Source organism: Trichomonas vaginalis, chromosome III, assembly GCF_026262505.1.
Source record: "Trichomonas vaginalis G3 chromosome III, whole genome shotgun sequence".
Classification (NCBI taxonomy): Eukaryota; Parabasalia; order Trichomonadida; family Trichomonadidae; genus Trichomonas; species Trichomonas vaginalis.
The window spans coordinates 3,957,382-3,973,853 of record NC_067205.1 but is presented as its reverse complement, the minus strand read 5'-3'; the positions used below and the strand labels follow the sequence as shown (position 1 = coordinate 3,973,853).

Here is a 16,472-nt window from a genome sequence, read left to right as displayed (position 1 = left end):
GTTGTAGACGCAATGGAAGAATGGTGAACGAGATATAGCTGGTATTTTCAGCGCGGCTTTAATGCCATTGAAAGATATGAAAGATGCAGATATTTTGGACCAGTATGAAATGAACATGGCTGATGGAAATATAACACCTGACGTTCTAGAACATTTATCTCAAAGAACTACACAGAACCATAGAGATGGTATATTTGGTGAAGAGTTTAGAAAGAAAGTTAGGGAGAGAGAAGGAAGAGAACCTATTGTACATGACCTTGCAAACGAAAGTTTACAAAATGTCATAAAAACTTACTTTGCAGACAATGAACCGAGAAGGGATGAATATTTAAGAAAACTCAAATGGACAGTACCAAATGAAATGTTAGTATTGAAAAACATGTTCCTTGACAAAATAAAACCAACTACAGAAATAAACGACGCAAGACTGAAAGATTGGGTAAAAGCTTTCCCATTCACAAAAGATATTGTTGGTAACATGGAAAGAAAACCAGAATGGCTACAAAAACATATATTTGGAAACGAGCTTATTCCATATGGACAGCACTGTTTGAAGAGCTTGAACCTGAAACTCAGGAAAGAGTCATGCAAACAATAAAGGAAGACTCAAATACAAACTATGACAAAATCTTTCTAGGATATAGGTTACCTGAGATGGGCGACCAGAGCCAAAGGCAAAAAGGGCATGGAAAATTTGCAACATACTAATGAACATGAGGCAAAGATGCAACAACTTCAAGCAGAGGGCAATGAAGGAAAAAGAAGAGTTAAAAACTCAGTCAGGAAGAAAGTAAAGCTTGGTCCACGTGGGTTCTATTATGACATATAAATCCAACTATTCTATATTTTTACTCATATGAAATGTACGCCGCTCAGAATATAACGCCAACAGTTTTGGATGCTATGAATGGAAATGTTTCCGAATGGTATAACGAATGCGACAATGCCATTAGAAGGTCAGAAATAGTTCCTGGAACTTACGAATATACAACTGCTGTTTCTTATGGAAACGTAGGTGAGTTTGGAGAAGGTTCTTCAACAACAGTAGATATTGCTTGCGACAGGTTTCATATAATTTCTATTGACAACTCTTTCTTATACGTGGAACAAGACATTGAAATAAAACCTTCTGCCAAGTTGTCTGACAAGAAAGGTTGCAATGGAATTTTCTATGTCGGATACCAATATGCTCCAGAAGTTTTCATGGGATATAAGATATATTCTAACTCTGACTTAGTTCAAACAGTAACATGGGCAAACTATGAATGGTTCGCTTTGAGAAACTCAGTACAACCACAAGCTAGAGAACAAACAGACCAGTATGCAACTATTGAGAAAATAAGAAGACTTGACCCTAACGTTCCAGGAGTTTATGTTAACCTTTCTGGACAAACTGCAGCAGCAGTAACCAAAGTAAAACTGAAACTTAGAGTTCCTTTGTCATCTTTCCTCATCTTCAGGTTTTTAAGATACTTGCCAACTGGGCAGGAAAAATTTCTATCGAACTTACTCCAAGCAAAAATAACTTAGTCATTGCACCAACACAAGACCCATTCACTCTTACAGAAGTAGTGGAACAAATAAAATGTCATTCGCCGACTTTTGCAAAAACAAAGTTGACTTAGACTTTGGTTTCTCAAACCTCAACACTGAAGTAAACTATTATTTCAATGCTGCTGGAGATGCTTGGGGACCCAGTTAAGTTCACATGCGAAAAATTTGAATGCAAGAGAATAGAAAGCAGACTTGCAGTCTATATGTTGGACCCAGATATTTCAAATGCTTTAGCTGCCAAATATATTGCAGTTCCACTTATGTTCCCTATACACCAAATATCTGTCAAAGACTTTGCAGGTGAAGTTGGAAACCAAAGTGCTGACCCAGGTGCAAGAACAGATATTGCCTTAACAACTGCAATGAAACATGCAGATACTATGTTTGTACTGTTCAGACGAACTATAAATGACTATTCTTGCTTCTACAACCCTGGTATTAAATACCATATAAACATAGATGGCAAATATTATCCAAGAGAAAGAATATTCTACAGTTGAGGATATGAGGTCATACAACTTGACATTAGATGCTATGAACTTTTAACAACAACTTCACAACAACCATTAACCCTGAAATGCAAAGTTCTATTATGCCATATGTGAAAGTATGGACTCATACAGGAGCTCAAAAAAACTCAATATACAAATGGAGACCGTTCAAACTTTTGGCTTGGCATTCCATTTGCTGACTCAGAAGACTTTATGGGTGGTATTTCAACTGTTGGTACTGTACAAATACAATATACTGGTGACAGAGACGGTCCAGATGAATTGAGAGCAAAGAAGTTTACAAAACCAATAGCACTTTTCACGGAAGATGCTCTTTTGAAGATTCGTTCGATGAAACCTGCTGGGGCTCCTCAGATTGCATAACGACAGCTTCCATCGAGCAGATTTTGGCAGCAGGTCAGTAAGTTGTTCTTGAACTGACTTCTCTCCGTCAAATATTGACAGTACGCCAGTTTTGACATAATACTGTATTATAAACTTTCCTTTAGTAATATCGGTCAGTTTTGAAGTTATATTTTTGTCTGCTTCAAGAACTTTCACCATCTCGGTTATACCAACTTTCTTTGCTTTATGAAAATATTTTGGTTCAGCAAATATTGCTATTCTATAACATTTACCATTGTTTGTATAAAAGAACTATTCTGTCAATGTATTGTATTGTTTGTGTGTGTAAACTTTGTTTTGCTTCAATTCGAAGAGATACTCGAATACGTCCATCTTTTTATTCTAAGTAAAATGTCATTTCCGAAAAATAGAAGCGTAAGTGTTTCAAAAGGTTTAATGGCGGTGGCAGATGTGAAGTTAAATTCACCAACTCAAACAACAGTCAAAGTGTTGTTGTCAATGTCAAAGACAGAGATGTTGAAGTGGGGAAACCATACGAAGACGAAGATGGTATAGCAATTGTTCCTGTAAAAGAACAACCAACATATCCTGAAGTTAGCAGAGACTTAAGTTCTGTTGCAGATATTCGAAACGACTACCAACAACTTAAAGACAAACTTAAAACTCAGGAGAAGATTTGTCAAGCTTTGGGTATATATGTTAAACTTGGTTGAGCACAACCCTGTAAAAGTGAACTCATATGTCATTGCACCTCATGAAGTTTTGAAAGAACTATTGAAACTTTTGACAGAGGCAGATGATATAAACATCAAAGAAATAGAACCCGACATTGCTTGCTGTGGTGTTTCATATAATGTCATTGACAAGATATACGTTATGAAAGGAGGTGAAACGTTGAACTTAAAATATAGTTTCCCAGACGTCATAAAAATATTTGACGACCACAACATTTCATTAAAATTTAGTTGCTAAGTAAATGGCAGAAGACATAATGGTTTATACTATTACGACTAAAAACCCTGAGTCATATAATTCTATAAAACAAACTTACAAAGTCCTCAAGGACGATATTGTAAACTAACCTTAAACACAATGACGACTAAAGCCTGTTTTGCTCTTTTGACACCAGAAGACTTTGTTGTTGTGAATGGTAAAAAATACTTCTTTGAAGATACTTACTCAGATATACCACCAACAGGTTTTGTTGACTTATTTAATACTTTAAGGACGGATGTAACATGTGCTGCAACTAGAGCAGGTTTCATTATGTTTGGATGTCCGACCGAGTTTAGTATAAACGATATGAGCTATAATACAAAACTTATATCTGGTTTTTACTACCAACAGTTTCCTATAACAGGAAAAGGTGTCATACAAGGTCTATCTGTTCCATTGACTTTAAGTACACCTATTTTATATATTGTTTCAAACTTAGGTTCAAAGTGCTATTCGAATGTCGACAGAAACTACTATGACCAAAAGATACTCATGCGTATAAACAACACTTTCTCTGCTGGTTTTGCCTATTGTTCATTCGAATGCAGAGTTTTCAGCTTTAGTGAACTCAAACACTTTAGCAAACATAAACTTAACCTTAGTTGACGCAAACTTTGTTCCTGTAAAACTTTTATGTCCTATGTATTTGTCAATGACGGCAGAAAGTTTCGAATTGGAAGATGCAACTGGTGAAAGTATTGTATTACAAGAACAACTTCAACAACAAATAGCTCAAGAACAACAAATGCAACAAATAGCTCAAGAATAAAAAAAATATTTTTTTTTTTATAAAAATGTACAGAATAGATGTTTCAGATTTTTATGACTTCCAAGCGTTCAGAAATATGTGTCCATTTCGAGACTATAACAAAGCAGTCGAGAATTTGAAACGTTTAGTCATTTATGTCGACTCTGCCCCAGAATGTTATGTCATGAAAGAATGGGATGTTGTCTTTAACAAACCAAGAGCAACAATAGTTTCAGAACAAGAATGTAGACAGAAACTTAAGAAAATAAAAGTCGTACAAGTTGGAATGAAGATGTTAGATGCTTGGGATATCTTATTGTCAAAGTTAGAAGATTTTTCAGTTCGAGGTATAAAGTTCTATACACCTTCTCCAAACTTCTATTCTATCTTCACTGGATATAAATATGAACAAGTAGAATGGAAAGAAAATATTATAGAAGCTTGGTTAGACCATGTCAAAGAAATTATATGCAATGGAAACGAAAGAGTCTATGAGTATATCTTATGTTGGTTTGCAAACATCTTACAACATCCAAGTGCTAAAAATGAAACTGCTCTCATTATAATTGGAAAACAAGGAACTGGTAAGAACACTTTCTTTACAGATATCTTATGCAAACTGTTAGAGGGCTATTCGAACCCTAATATGACAAACTTAGAAAACATCTGCGGTAAATTTAACTCTTCAATTGAGAATATGAAACTTATAGTTTGCAATGAACTTCAAAGTATAGATACAACAAAAGTTTTGAACTCAGATGCTTTGAAGAGTCTTATAACAGACAAAGTTGGAGTTGTTGAAAGAAAATATAAAGACCAAAGAGTTTGTGAAAATGTTGCAAACTTCATTATGGTTTCAAACAATACTGTTCCGATGAAGTTAGAAAGTTCTGACAGAAGATATGTAGTTGTCAGAACGTCAGATTCTCATATGCAAGATACAGAATATTTTGACGACTTAGCAGAAACTTTGACACCTAACTTTTACAACCACTTGTTCTCATATTTTATGACATTAGATATTTCTAAGTTCAATCCAAGACAAATTCCACATACCGAAGAAAGACAAACATTGTTAGAAGCAAACAAGAGTGTTTATGAACTGTTTATAGATGAGACTAACTTTGAGTGTTTAGATGAAAGGTCATTGTACGATTCGTATAAACAATATTGTCAAGAATATGGTTATATGGCAGCTTCTAAACGTACATTCTTGGCAAATGTCAAAAGTCTTTTAGATGTTCAGAATGGCGTATATACAAAGAAAAATTTTTATGAGTAAATTTTAAAAAAATATTTTTTTATCCGATAGAAAAGATGACGAAATTCATCTCAGTAAATAAGTACATGACAGAAGTCAAAGAAGAACTAGACCCATTCGCTTATTTGAATGTTTACTTCTACCATTTTGAAAAGTCTACATTTGACAAAGTTTGGAACATCGAACCAGTTTAAGTTTGCTATTGTGACTAAAAATGGTGCGAAATTTGAAGACTTAGACATAGAAGGTTTGTTAACAGTCAAAGAAAATTTTGACAGAAGGTTCTCAAACCTTAAAGAAGGCAAAGCATACAAACTTGTTATACCTTATGAACCAAAGAAGACAGACGACTATGAATATTATGAGTCTAAGATAGTTGAAGTTCAAGGTAAGTTGGGTAAAAAGATTTTAGAGTCTAAGCCAGTGTTTGCCCCTAAAGAGGAAGAGAACATTGACATTGACCCAGAAATGTTCTAAAAATAAAATTTTATTTTTACATGTCATATCTCACCTTCTCTGGAACTGGTTCTTTCTTCTCTTCTTCTACTTTCTTTTCTTTCTTTTCTTTCTTTTCTCTCTTCTTCTTCTTTTCTGGTGGGGTTATGTCAAACTTCTCAGAACCATATTTTTGTAAAAGTTCTTTGTCCTTTACTAGCTCTTCTATTCTGTTTTCTATTTCATCTTCAAGAACAGCGCATGTGTCTTCTTTGCATTCTAAGAACTTTTGTTGGACTTCATCTTTCCAATCGGCGTCATCTCTGTCAACAAGTCTGTCATTGACAAACTTAAAGACTTCTCTGCCTAATGTTTTATGGTTCTTGTCATATTCCCAGAAACAGAACTTTAGAACAAATTCACCTTTCTTGTTTACACTATGTAAGATTTTATGGTCGACAGATGTTTTGCTGTCAAAAAGTTTGTCTCGAATATAGATAGCGAAATCGCTAGACATTTTCTAAAAGATAAAATTTTTAATTTTTCTAAAAATATGTTAGAAAAAAAGTTTGCTGACATTGACAAGAAATTTGAGAATGTTTTAAACAAGAACAAGAGGAAGTTAGAAAATGCTCAGATAAAACCTATACATGACAAGTTCTTATTTGCTCAGAATGGTATAACAGGTCTAATCGCACCACCTGGGTCGGGTAAGACTTTCACTTATCTTAAAATGGCTGCACAACAACAAGAACTAGATGAGAAGAACCCATTCTATGAGTTAGTAGTCATTTGTAGTACTTCGGGTCAATTTGACCAAACCGTCAATTCGTTCAAAGATATTATAAAGAAGTCTAAGTTAGTATGTATAAAAGACTCTGAGTTGTTAGATTGGATAAAGAAGTACCAAAGAAGAGTTTTGAAGTACAATGCTATAAATGAGTATATAAATTCGAAGTTTAAAGACCCAAATGAGGAAATGCAGAGAATATTAGAGAAGAAACACTTCAGAAACAAACAGAAAGAGATAGAATACATTTCGAAGAAATTGCAATCGTACGATTGGAAGACTTACCCTCATAGATGTCTTCTTATCTTAGATGACTTTGCTTCTCATCCTTTGTTAAAGAACAGAGAACAAGACATGTGTCGAATTCTTAAGAAGCTCAGACACTTTAACATTTCAGTTGTCATTTGTGTACAGACAGCCAAGAGTTTAAGTAAGGATGTAAAGAGAATACTTACTGATATCATACTTTTCCCTGGATTGTCCGAAGACGATTTCATGGAACTTATGAAAGAGTCCATGGCAGGTAAGTTTGACAGACATGAACTATGGGAGAAGTACAAAGTCATACAAGACCCTCATACTTCTTTCAGAATTCACATCTACGCGAACAAAGTTCAAATTGTAAAAAGTCAAGCGTAAAAATGTAAGTGTTTTAGTCTTAGTCTGTTGTGGTGCTGGGGCTGTCGGTTCTTCTGGCTTTGGAATGGACTCGGTTGGTGGTACGTCGGACATTGTCTTGAAACAATAAAAGACTTGTCTTGAAAAAGTAAAAGACTTGTCTTGAAACAATAAAAGACTTGTCTTGAAAAAGTAAAAGACTTGTCTTGAAAAAGTAAAAGACTTGTCTTGAAAAAGTAAAAGACTTGTCTTGAAAAAGTAAAAGACTTGTCTTGAAAAAGTAAAAGACTTGTCTTGAAAAAGTACGGGTATCGTCTTAAATCAAGACCACTGTTCTCAAATTTGAGAACTTTACACCAAAAATTTCTTGAAAAATAACGGGTCTTGTCTTGAAAAAGTAAAAGACTTGTCTTGAAAAAGTAAAAGACTTGTCTTGAAAAAGTAAAAGACTTGTCTTGAAAAAGTAAAAGACTTGTCTTGAAAAAGTAAAAGACTTGTCTTGAAAAAGTAAAAGACTTGTCTTGAAACAATAAAAGACTTGTCTTGAAACAATGACCGACATAGACCCAGCAGATGAGGCAATTTACCTTATAGAGCTACCTGAGCCATCTGAAGTCAAGCGTAAAAATAAATGGTTCATTTACTCTGCTTGTTTGAAGTTGTCAAAATACTCTGTTATTTTTTCCTTTAACAATGGCAAATCTTCTTTGAAGGTAAGTATTGTACAACCTTTAATATCATAGTGTGTTTGAGGTAAAGTATCTTGAACTATTTGTTTCACATCTTCATTCGGTGTCATTGAAATCGGTAAGTTTTCGCGATAGAACCAATTTCTGTCAGATTTGTAAATCTTAGCTAAGTCGTAAAAGCTTTTGTTGTTTCTTCTGACTAAATGCAACATAACCATATCTTTATCTTCTTCATTTTCCATCTCTTCAGTGTAAATCATATACTTATAGTTCTTTTCCTTTCCTTTTGGTACCGAACGTGGTATTCTTTTCTGTATGTTTTTGTCTTTTGCTTCAAGCTTGTTCTCTAGCTCTTCACGTTCTTGTCTATGAATTTCATCTAACATCATGAAAATATAACAAGCGTAACGAGGTGAAGCCCACATTGCAACAGCATTTACAAGAAGTCTATGTACATACCAACCTCTCAAACCATTTGGCAAATTTTGACGATTTTCGTACGGAATCTCGACCCGCGGTTTTCTACCGGTCGCAAACATATGAGGAAATTCTTCTAAAAGTTCTTTTGTCTGTTGGTTTTCAAACCAATGACGTGCTTGCTTTGTAGAACGAAGAGCATTCAAAATACTTTGCATTTGGTACATGTCATCTTTGACCGAACGAATGAGACGTAACTGTTTGTTAAACTGTATGTACTCGTATTCTTCATCTATGGCTTCATGGACTATAACTGTTGTTGTGTTCTCTGTTGTTGACATATCTGTCTTTACATACAAAATAAAAAAATAAAAAAAAATAAAATTAGCGTTATTTTTTCTATCTTAAGGAAATTCATGATTTTCATAGAGTTTTGGCGACTGGGGTTTCTTACCTACTCGCTGTTCTTCACTGTTTTCATAGAGTTTTGGCGACCCAGATAAAAGTCTGGGTCGCAATTTTTCACGATTTTCATGAGTTTTATGCAAGACCGAAGGAAGTCGGTCTAGAGAAATTTCACTGTTTTCGTACGGAATCTCTTCTCTCGGTTTTTCCGAGGAAAGCAATCTTATGCCATTTTACTCAGATTTTTGTGCTGAATTCAATAAAAATATATTTTAGGGTAGAAGGGTATATCTAACCTGTTTTCTACCCTCTTTTCTACCCCAGTTATTTTATAAGCGTTTTACATGGTAAACGTTATTTTTACATGTATTTTTCAGCAACTTCGTCAAATACTTTTATAGCTTTATCTATCTCATCTACTTCAAACGTTTCTTTACCTCTCGTGGGAGCACCATACATTTTCTCAAACTTTTCAAGTAGTTCTGTTTCAGCAGCTCTCATATCGTTAACGAACACAACCTTAACTCTATTGACTATACTGTCATATCTTTGAGTTATATTATATGTTCTTCCTATCTTATATCTCTTTGTATTGAAGTCCTTCGGTTTCTGAACGATGTAAAGTAAGCCTTCACTGCAACGTTCTGAGTCGAACGAACCATATGTTATGAAGTTATATCCAACAACTGGGTCAATCCAGAACAAAACTACTGGTATAAGACTTTTGTCGATGAGATATGCTCTTGTTCCATAGAATCTTACCGATATCATAAGCTCAGGATTTCTTGTCAAAATTTTCTGAGTAGAAGCATTTTTAACCCAGTCGTGTGCTTTCTTTCCTTCAGATAGTGTTAAAATGTCTGACAAAGAATATTTCTTGTATTTCTTTGAGTATCTTACGTTTAAATCACCTATTCTAACCACTTTGGTCTCATTGTCTATCTTTTTAACTGTTTCAAACTCAGTGTTTGTCATTTCCTGTTCTTACATACAAAATAAAAAAAATATTTTATAAAAAACTAGCGTTAATTTTATTTTTTCTATCTTAAGGAAATTCATGAAATTTGGTCATTTTTCAATAAAAATATATTTTAGGGTAGAAGGTTAGATATACCCTCTTTTCTACCCTCTTTTCTACCCCAGTTATTTTATAACCGTTTTACATGGTAAACATTGTGAATTCGTGAAATTCTAAACAATTTCGTAGCTTCTATTTCTTCTGTCAGTACATCGAATGTTTTAACAATGCCGAAGGTTTCTTTATATTTCTTCTTGACATCTGAAAGAAGGAAATCGTCAGCTGTTGGATAGTTTTTGTTTAGAAATGTCAACATGTCCATTTTATCTTCTGCTGGTTTCTCTGCCTCCCTCTTTAAGTCAGCATAGTCGTTTCGCATACGTTCTATCTCTTTGACGGAGTAGTTATATTTCCTCATTGCTGCTTTACATTTAGAACATTGTGGGTTCATTTTAGCATTGTACATTGAAATCTTACCTGCTAGTATGACTAAGGCGTCAATTGCTCTCTTTAACTCAAAAGTTGCGGGTTTTATCTGTTCATTCCATACCTTACCTCTTCTATCTTTATCTCTTATCTGCCATACACATTTTGCAACTAACGAAACAAAGTTGTCGTAGGTCTTAAACTCCCCAGATTTGTATATGTCAGAGATGTTCTTATATACCATATCGCAATCTTTGTCCATGACTTTGTGGTTGCAATGAAATCCAAGAAACTCATAGTTAACCTTTCGTATGAACTTCTTTATTTCTACTGAGTCAGTTGCTTTGACTTCTATTTCGTCGAATTCTGGAATAGTGAGCTTTTGTTGTTGGATTTCAGGAAGTTTAGGTAGATGGTCAATAATATCCTGCATTTCATAAAGATACTGTTCATTTGTTTCATCTTTCGCAGTGCAATCTAAATCTCCTTGGAGAAGTTCTTGCTTTATCTTCTGGATTGTTGTTTCGAAAGTATATGAAGAAGGAATGAAGCTTTTCATCTCTACTAACATTGAAGTTGGGTTCATGACTAAAGAGTTTGGTGCTGTTGTTGCTAACATGTTCTTACAATAAAAATAAAAAAATATTTTTTTAAAAAAACCAACTTTATTTTTTATTTCGGGAAAACTCATGACAAATTCAAGAGGGTAGAAAAGAGGTTAGAAAAGAGGTTAGATATACCCTTCTACCCTAAAATATATTTTTGGTGTAAATTTCATGAAAATTCAAGAGGGTAGAAAAGAGGTTAGAAAAGAGGTTAGATATACCCTTCTACCCTAAAATATATTTTTGGGTCCGGGAACAACTTTCTCTCAATTGGAGCTGTAGCATACTCTTTGCGTAAGCGGTTCAGACCTTCTTCGAACTCTTGGTCTCTCTTCGATTTGGTTTGGGAATAGACTGGGTTGGTGGTACGTCGGACATTGTTCTGAAGCAGTGCAAGTATTGTTCTGAAACAGTACAAATATTGTCTTGAAACAGTACAAATATTGTCTTGAAACAGTACAAATATTGTCTTGAAACAGTACAAATATTGTCTTGAAACAGTACAAATATTGTCTTGAAACAGTACAAGTATTGTTCTGAAACAGTACAAATATTGCTCTGAAACAGTACAAATATTGTTCTGAAACAGTACAAATATTGTTCTGAAACAGTACAAATATTGTTCTGAAACAGTACAAATATTGTTCTGAAACAGTACAAATATTGTTCTGAAACAGTACAAATATTGTTCTGAAACAGAAAATTTTTCTCACAAATTGAGAGCTTTTTCAGAACTTTGTTCTGAAACAGTACAAGTATTGTTCTGAAACAGTACAAGTATTGCTCTGAAACAGTACAAGTATTGTTCTGAAACAGTACAAGTATTGCTCTGAAACAGTACAAGTATTGCTCTGAAACAGTACAAGTATTGCTCTGAAACAGTACAAGTATTGTTCTGAAGCAGTACAAATATTGTTCTGAAGCAGTACTTTTACTGACAGTAGCAGAGATTTTTATCGTCCAACTTTACAAATGTAAACTCCTATCGTTCTATTTTCTTCACTAGGGTCTAACACCAAAGTAACCTTACAAATGTAAACTTATATCGTTCTATTTTCTTCACTAGGGTCTAACACCAAAGTAACCTATGTACATGAAATTTCACTGCATAAAAGGAAAAAACCTGCGCGAATCGGGATTTGAACCGAGGTCTTCGACGCCTTTAACGAGGTAGCCCATACCACTGAGCTATGAGCCGCTTGCATATTTTTAAGTAAAATATAGTATATTTGTCATACAGTGAAGGATGACCAAACTTAAAAAAAATAAAGTTAGTTTTATTTTTTCTATCTTAAGGAAATTCATGAAAATTCACCTGTTGAATTTTGTATAAAAAGCAACCCGCTGTTTTCCGCGGGTTGGTATATTCTTCACAAAATGCTTGTTTTGAGGTCGAGCCACTTTTGGCTCCACCTCTTTTTTCAACCAAAAACTCATTTTTGTCGAATTCAGCACAAAATTCATGAAAATTCAACGGGTGAGAAAACAGGTGAGAAAACGGGTGAAATCTCACCTCTTCACCTAAACATTATTTTTCAATACTTTTTCAGCACTTTTCCGTAGTTGTATATGAAAGACAATTCGAGATAAAATTTCTTCATCTGAAATATTTCTACCGGCATTTGTAAAGATATAGTCTAACGGTTTTGTATCTGCTACTTTTGTTCTTTGTTTTTCAACCTGAAGCATTTTATATATGTAAAAATATATTGTTTTAAAAACGTTTTAAAATGGTATGCCATATAGCTTCTTGAATTTGTTAAGATATAGTCTAATGTATTTTCCATCTGTATCTCTAGCGTTTACATAAGCACAGCCTTCCTTAGTAAAACATACTTGTAATTTCCTATAGTTTACGCCGGTATAAAGGTAGAAAGAGTCCTGTTCTTCGCTATAGTAGTAAAACTCAAACGTATGCTTACCATAGTCTGTAATTTCAATTGCTTCATCTTCTAGTTCGTCGACAAATTCGAATACAATATCTCTAAATTTGCTTTTGTTCTTATTGTTTTCAGAACAAGTGACCCAACGTAAGTTTTCAAGTCTATTGTCGTTTCTTATACGGTTTATATGGTCTACAAAAGGTAAATTGTTAGGGTTTGGTATAAAATGAGTTGCAATGACAACATGTTTAAGATAGTGTTTTCCACCAATCCTCATCCTAGCATATCCGTCATTTTGCTCCCATTCGCTTAAAACTCTTTTTGTCTTTTTGTTTCTGACTTCAAATGACTCACAACAGTGAATTTCATATTTCTCATCTAACAAACAAGTTTTCCAACGGTCTGTTCCAACAAACTCAGCGTACATTTCAAATAAAATAAAAAAATATTTTTTTTGAAAAATGTTTTTTCCTTTACTTAACATAACCACCAGCTACCAGAAGCCTTTGACGCCAACCCATACCAGCTAATGAAGGTTGACTTGGTTTAGTATTGAAACTAACCTTTGGTTTTGGTTTATCTTCAGTTTTTGGCTTCCCTTCTTCTATTGGTTTTTCGTCACTTTTCGGTTCCTCTGACTTTACCTCACTTGCAGGTATGGTTGTGTCGTCAACATCTTCGTAAATATCATATGCCATCTGTCTTTGTTTTCCTTTCAACTTTTTGTGTTTGTTGTAAAGTTTAGAATATTTCGACTCTAAGTCAATGAGATGTTCTATAATGAACTGTTGGTCAGTGAAGTAAACTTTTCCATCTGTTGTCTCGAAAGCTCCTTCAGACTTCAATATTTTATTTGTGAGAGTCTGTTTCTTTTTTGAGATACTAGCCGTTCCATTTCTATGAAAAGTGACTTTATAGTTAGGGTTTGTATTTCCAGACCTGGCACTTTCTATTATTGAATTTTTCTCTTCATCTGTAAGTTCTTTGACAGGTTTTGACAATGGTTCTGAACTTTTTGTTTGTGGTGTCAAATCTACCGTTTCAACTTCTTCGGTCATTTCATCTCAGTAAAAAATTTTAGTTTGGTTTGTTTTCAACTGGTTGTTGAGGTTTTTTAAGTCGGTCTAAAACTTCCTGAGGTATAGGGAGGACTTGACAAACACGTGGTTGTGTAACTGCTGGAAGTCGACAAATCCATCTTGAACCCATTTGTCTCAATGCTGTATTGTTCATTTCATCTCAGTAAAAAAATTTACATTCCCCACGTTTGAGGCGGTTGAGGTTGGTTATTGTTTACCCACTGTTGTGGCATGGTTATATCCTCTGTTAAAGAATCTTTCACCTTGGTCCATATAGTGCCCTGCTTGGTTATAGTAGTCATTTGCTTTGTTATAGTAGTTTCCTGCTTCTCTTCCTACATTGTCCATCCATCCTTGAACTTTTCCTCTTGTTTCAGGATTTGGAATAAGATTTGTTGCATCTCGTGCTACCTCCCAACCTTTCTGTACAGTTTGTATAATAGGTTGTGCTTTCTCTTTCAGTATACCTAATGTACTCAAAATCTTCCTTCCAATTCCAAACGCACCTCTGGCTATTGTTCCCACTGCGGGTAAAAATCTAGATGCAACTCCTGCTAATGCGCCAAATAAACCCATTTCTTATGGGTTAAAAAATGACGAATCCAAACAAGGACCCCTATGTTTCTAAGGCAACAAAGAAAGCACTCATGATAAAAATCTTTAGTTCAACACCAAATGCTTGGTTTATGGATATCTTGGAAAACATTCCGAGGTATAGAGAAGATGGACCTCCATACTGGCTAATATTTGTCGGTCAAAACACAAGATACTGTGAAGCCATACCATTATGGTCCAAAAATATTTTAGATGTGAAAACTGCTTTGACAATATTCGTTGACAAATACCATCCAACAAAACTGACATCTGACTGTGAAAGTTCTTTCAAATCAGACGATATTAAAAACTATCTGCGTTCAAAAAATGTAAACCAATATTTCATTGTCGACCAAAACCATTCTGCTCTTGGTGTCATTGACAGTTGTATAAAAATCTTAAGAGACTTAAATCAACCACAAGGTGGTGAAGCAAATGAAATGTCATATGACGACAAATATAGACACTTCTCCATGGCAAAGATGAGACAAGTTTTAAATATTTACAATAGCCGTAAACAAAAAGGTTTGGGAAACCATTCCCCTGAAGAAATGAAAAACAACCCTGACTTAGAGAAAGACTATATATTTAATAGTTTAGTCAAAAGAGACAAACAAGAAAGAATGCCAGGCTTCAAACTTAAGAAAGGTGACAAAGTAAAAATAGAAATACCTAAACGCGACCCATATGAAAATACTATTGACTATGACAACAATGGGAACCCGACAGGTACTCACATTCGTGTTCGTAAAAATAGAAGAAAGTATACAAGAGAATATTATGAAGTTTTAGGCAAACATGGCAAAATGTACAGACTGCAAGCAGAAGATAAAACGACTATTGTCAGACCTCGTTTCAAACTTGTTAAGGTTCAAGGTGGTATACTTTCAAAGACAGTTCCTAACAAATATAAGACAACTCCTGACGAATATGCTAAAGAAGTTGAAAATGACGACTAAGCATTTCTATACCATGCGTAAACTGTCATGTATGGTGGCATGTAGTCTTTACTTTGTCCCGTTGTTTGCGTATACCCTGAAACGCGATGTGTATGGTTTCCATCTCCCTGTGTGCTACCCCAGAAACAATTTATAGCAAACTGAACGTCGTCTTTAACATCATATCCTTTACCTTTTTTCATTGCTGACCAATCCCAAAATCTATGCTTATGCCAACCTGCTTCAGATGTACTTAAATTTATGTAGTGACTGTGCGCAGGTAAATTTTCACCTGAAATCGTTTTACTTCCACCTGTTTCCTTTGAAGAGTTTGCACAATACAAAAACCTGTCGACTATTTGAGTCCAAGTTCCAAAACCAAGTACTACTTCTGGTTTGGTAGAGTTCATTGACGTGTAAATAGAACCAACCGGGTATATGGTTTGAAGTATTTCTGTCTTTAATGTTTGAAGCTCTGTTTTGTCAGCTTTTTTATCTAACTCATCGTTAACATATGTTTTGTCAGCTTTCTTATCATATAAATCTTGAGCAGTGAATTTAACATTGTTTTCATCCTCCATGACATAGACATTTCTACATCTAATGTATTTCATCGTCGTTATGTCATCCTCCGATGTTAAACCTTGTGGAAAGTTAGGAGGTTTCCAATTTAATACATCCCCACCAGTTCCATCAGGTTCTTCAACCGTTCCTGCAATATTTTCTATACCAACAGTTGCGAAGAAATCGTGTGTATGTCCAACGTCACTTTTCTTGTTTAAGGTTTCTTGTAAGTTTGTAATATCAGATATGGTATGTGTATGAGTCTTTTTAGAATATTCTTTGTCAGCTCTTGTCACTTCACTTGACATTTTATTGTCAACATATGTTTTATCCGCTTTGTCATCTAACATTGCTGGTAGTTCATCTACGTCATAGATGTTATGTGTATGATGTTTTTGTGGGTATGTTCTATCTGTCCATGCGAGAATATAGTCTCTTGTTGCATCTACATACTCTTTGTCAGCTTTGTTGTCAATATCTGCTTTCAAAAGAAGTTCATCTATAGGTTTCTCGTTTAAAGTTCTTTTTGTTGGATTTATACAAACAGTATGGTTCTTACTGTCTTGAAACAGAAACTCGTCTGTCATTGGGTTTA

At 34.5% G+C, this 16,472-nt stretch overlaps 9 protein-coding genes and 3 pseudogenes across 12 annotated transcripts, besides 1 other annotated feature; 6 read left to right on the top strand and 6 right to left on the bottom strand.

Moving 5' to 3' along the window:
• Window positions 1–16,472: part of a mobile genetic element that runs on past both edges of the window.
• On the top strand, window positions 62–598 carry TVAGG3_0637640 (protein of unknown function, DUF4106 family; the record flags this gene model as incomplete). The annotated part of the gene is made up of 1 exon (XM_051241103.1): window positions 62–598. One exon carries the CDS (start codon window positions 62–64, stop codon window positions 596–598), a length of 537 nt encoding a protein of 178 aa, XP_051087690.1.
• On the top strand, window positions 862–1,358 carry TVAGG3_0637630 (uncharacterized protein; the record flags this gene model as incomplete). The annotated part of the gene is made up of 1 exon (XM_051241102.1): window positions 862–1,358. A coding segment is annotated over one exon (497 nt), but the record flags the coding sequence as incomplete, so codon positions are not given.
• TVAGG3_0637620 lies at window positions 2,365–2,783 on the bottom strand (annotated as a pseudogene). The gene has a single exon. A coding segment is annotated over exon 1 (419 nt).
• TVAGG3_0637610 lies at window positions 3,714–4,176 on the top strand (annotated as a pseudogene). Its single transcript has one exon. A coding segment is annotated over exon 1 (463 nt).
• Window positions 5,165–5,437, top strand: TVAGG3_0637600 (Poxvirus D5 protein-like family; the record flags this gene model as incomplete). Its single annotated transcript, XM_051241101.1, has 1 exon — window positions 5,165–5,437. One exon carries the CDS (start codon window positions 5,165–5,167, stop codon window positions 5,435–5,437), a length of 273 nt encoding a protein of 90 aa, XP_051087688.1.
• Window positions 5,473–5,893, top strand: TVAGG3_0637590 (annotated as a pseudogene). Its single transcript has one exon. A coding segment is annotated over exon 1 (421 nt).
• Window positions 7,185–7,373, bottom strand: TVAGG3_0637580 (uncharacterized protein; the record flags this gene model as incomplete). Its single annotated transcript, XM_051241100.1, has 1 exon — window positions 7,185–7,373. One exon carries the CDS (start codon window positions 7,371–7,373, stop codon window positions 7,185–7,187), a length of 189 nt encoding a protein of 62 aa, XP_051087687.1.
• Window positions 7,900–8,583, bottom strand: TVAGG3_0637570 (KilA, N-terminal/APSES-type HTH, DNA-binding family; the record flags this gene model as incomplete). The annotated part of the gene is made up of 1 exon (XM_051241099.1): window positions 7,900–8,583. The coding sequence occupies one exon, from the start codon at window positions 8,581–8,583 to the stop codon at window positions 7,900–7,902; it is 684 nt and encodes a 227-aa protein (XP_051087686.1).
• Window positions 10,131–10,833, bottom strand: TVAGG3_0637560 (organellar and viral DNA polymerase type B; the record flags this gene model as incomplete). The annotated part of the gene is made up of 1 exon (XM_051241098.1): window positions 10,131–10,833. A coding segment is annotated over one exon (703 nt), but the record flags the coding sequence as incomplete, so codon positions are not given.
• TVAGG3_0637550 (uncharacterized protein) lies at window positions 13,465–13,760 on the bottom strand (the record flags this gene model as incomplete). Its single annotated transcript, XM_051241097.1, has 1 exon — window positions 13,465–13,760. A coding segment is annotated over one exon (296 nt), but the record flags the coding sequence as incomplete, so codon positions are not given.
• Window positions 13,780–13,935, bottom strand: TVAGG3_0637540 (uncharacterized protein; the record flags this gene model as incomplete). The annotated part of the gene is made up of 1 exon (XM_051241096.1): window positions 13,780–13,935. One exon carries the CDS (start codon window positions 13,933–13,935, stop codon window positions 13,780–13,782), a length of 156 nt encoding a protein of 51 aa, XP_051087683.1.
• Window positions 14,375–14,979, top strand: TVAGG3_0637530 (uncharacterized protein; the record flags this gene model as incomplete). Its single annotated transcript, XM_051241095.1, has 1 exon — window positions 14,375–14,979. A coding segment is annotated over one exon (605 nt), but the record flags the coding sequence as incomplete, so codon positions are not given.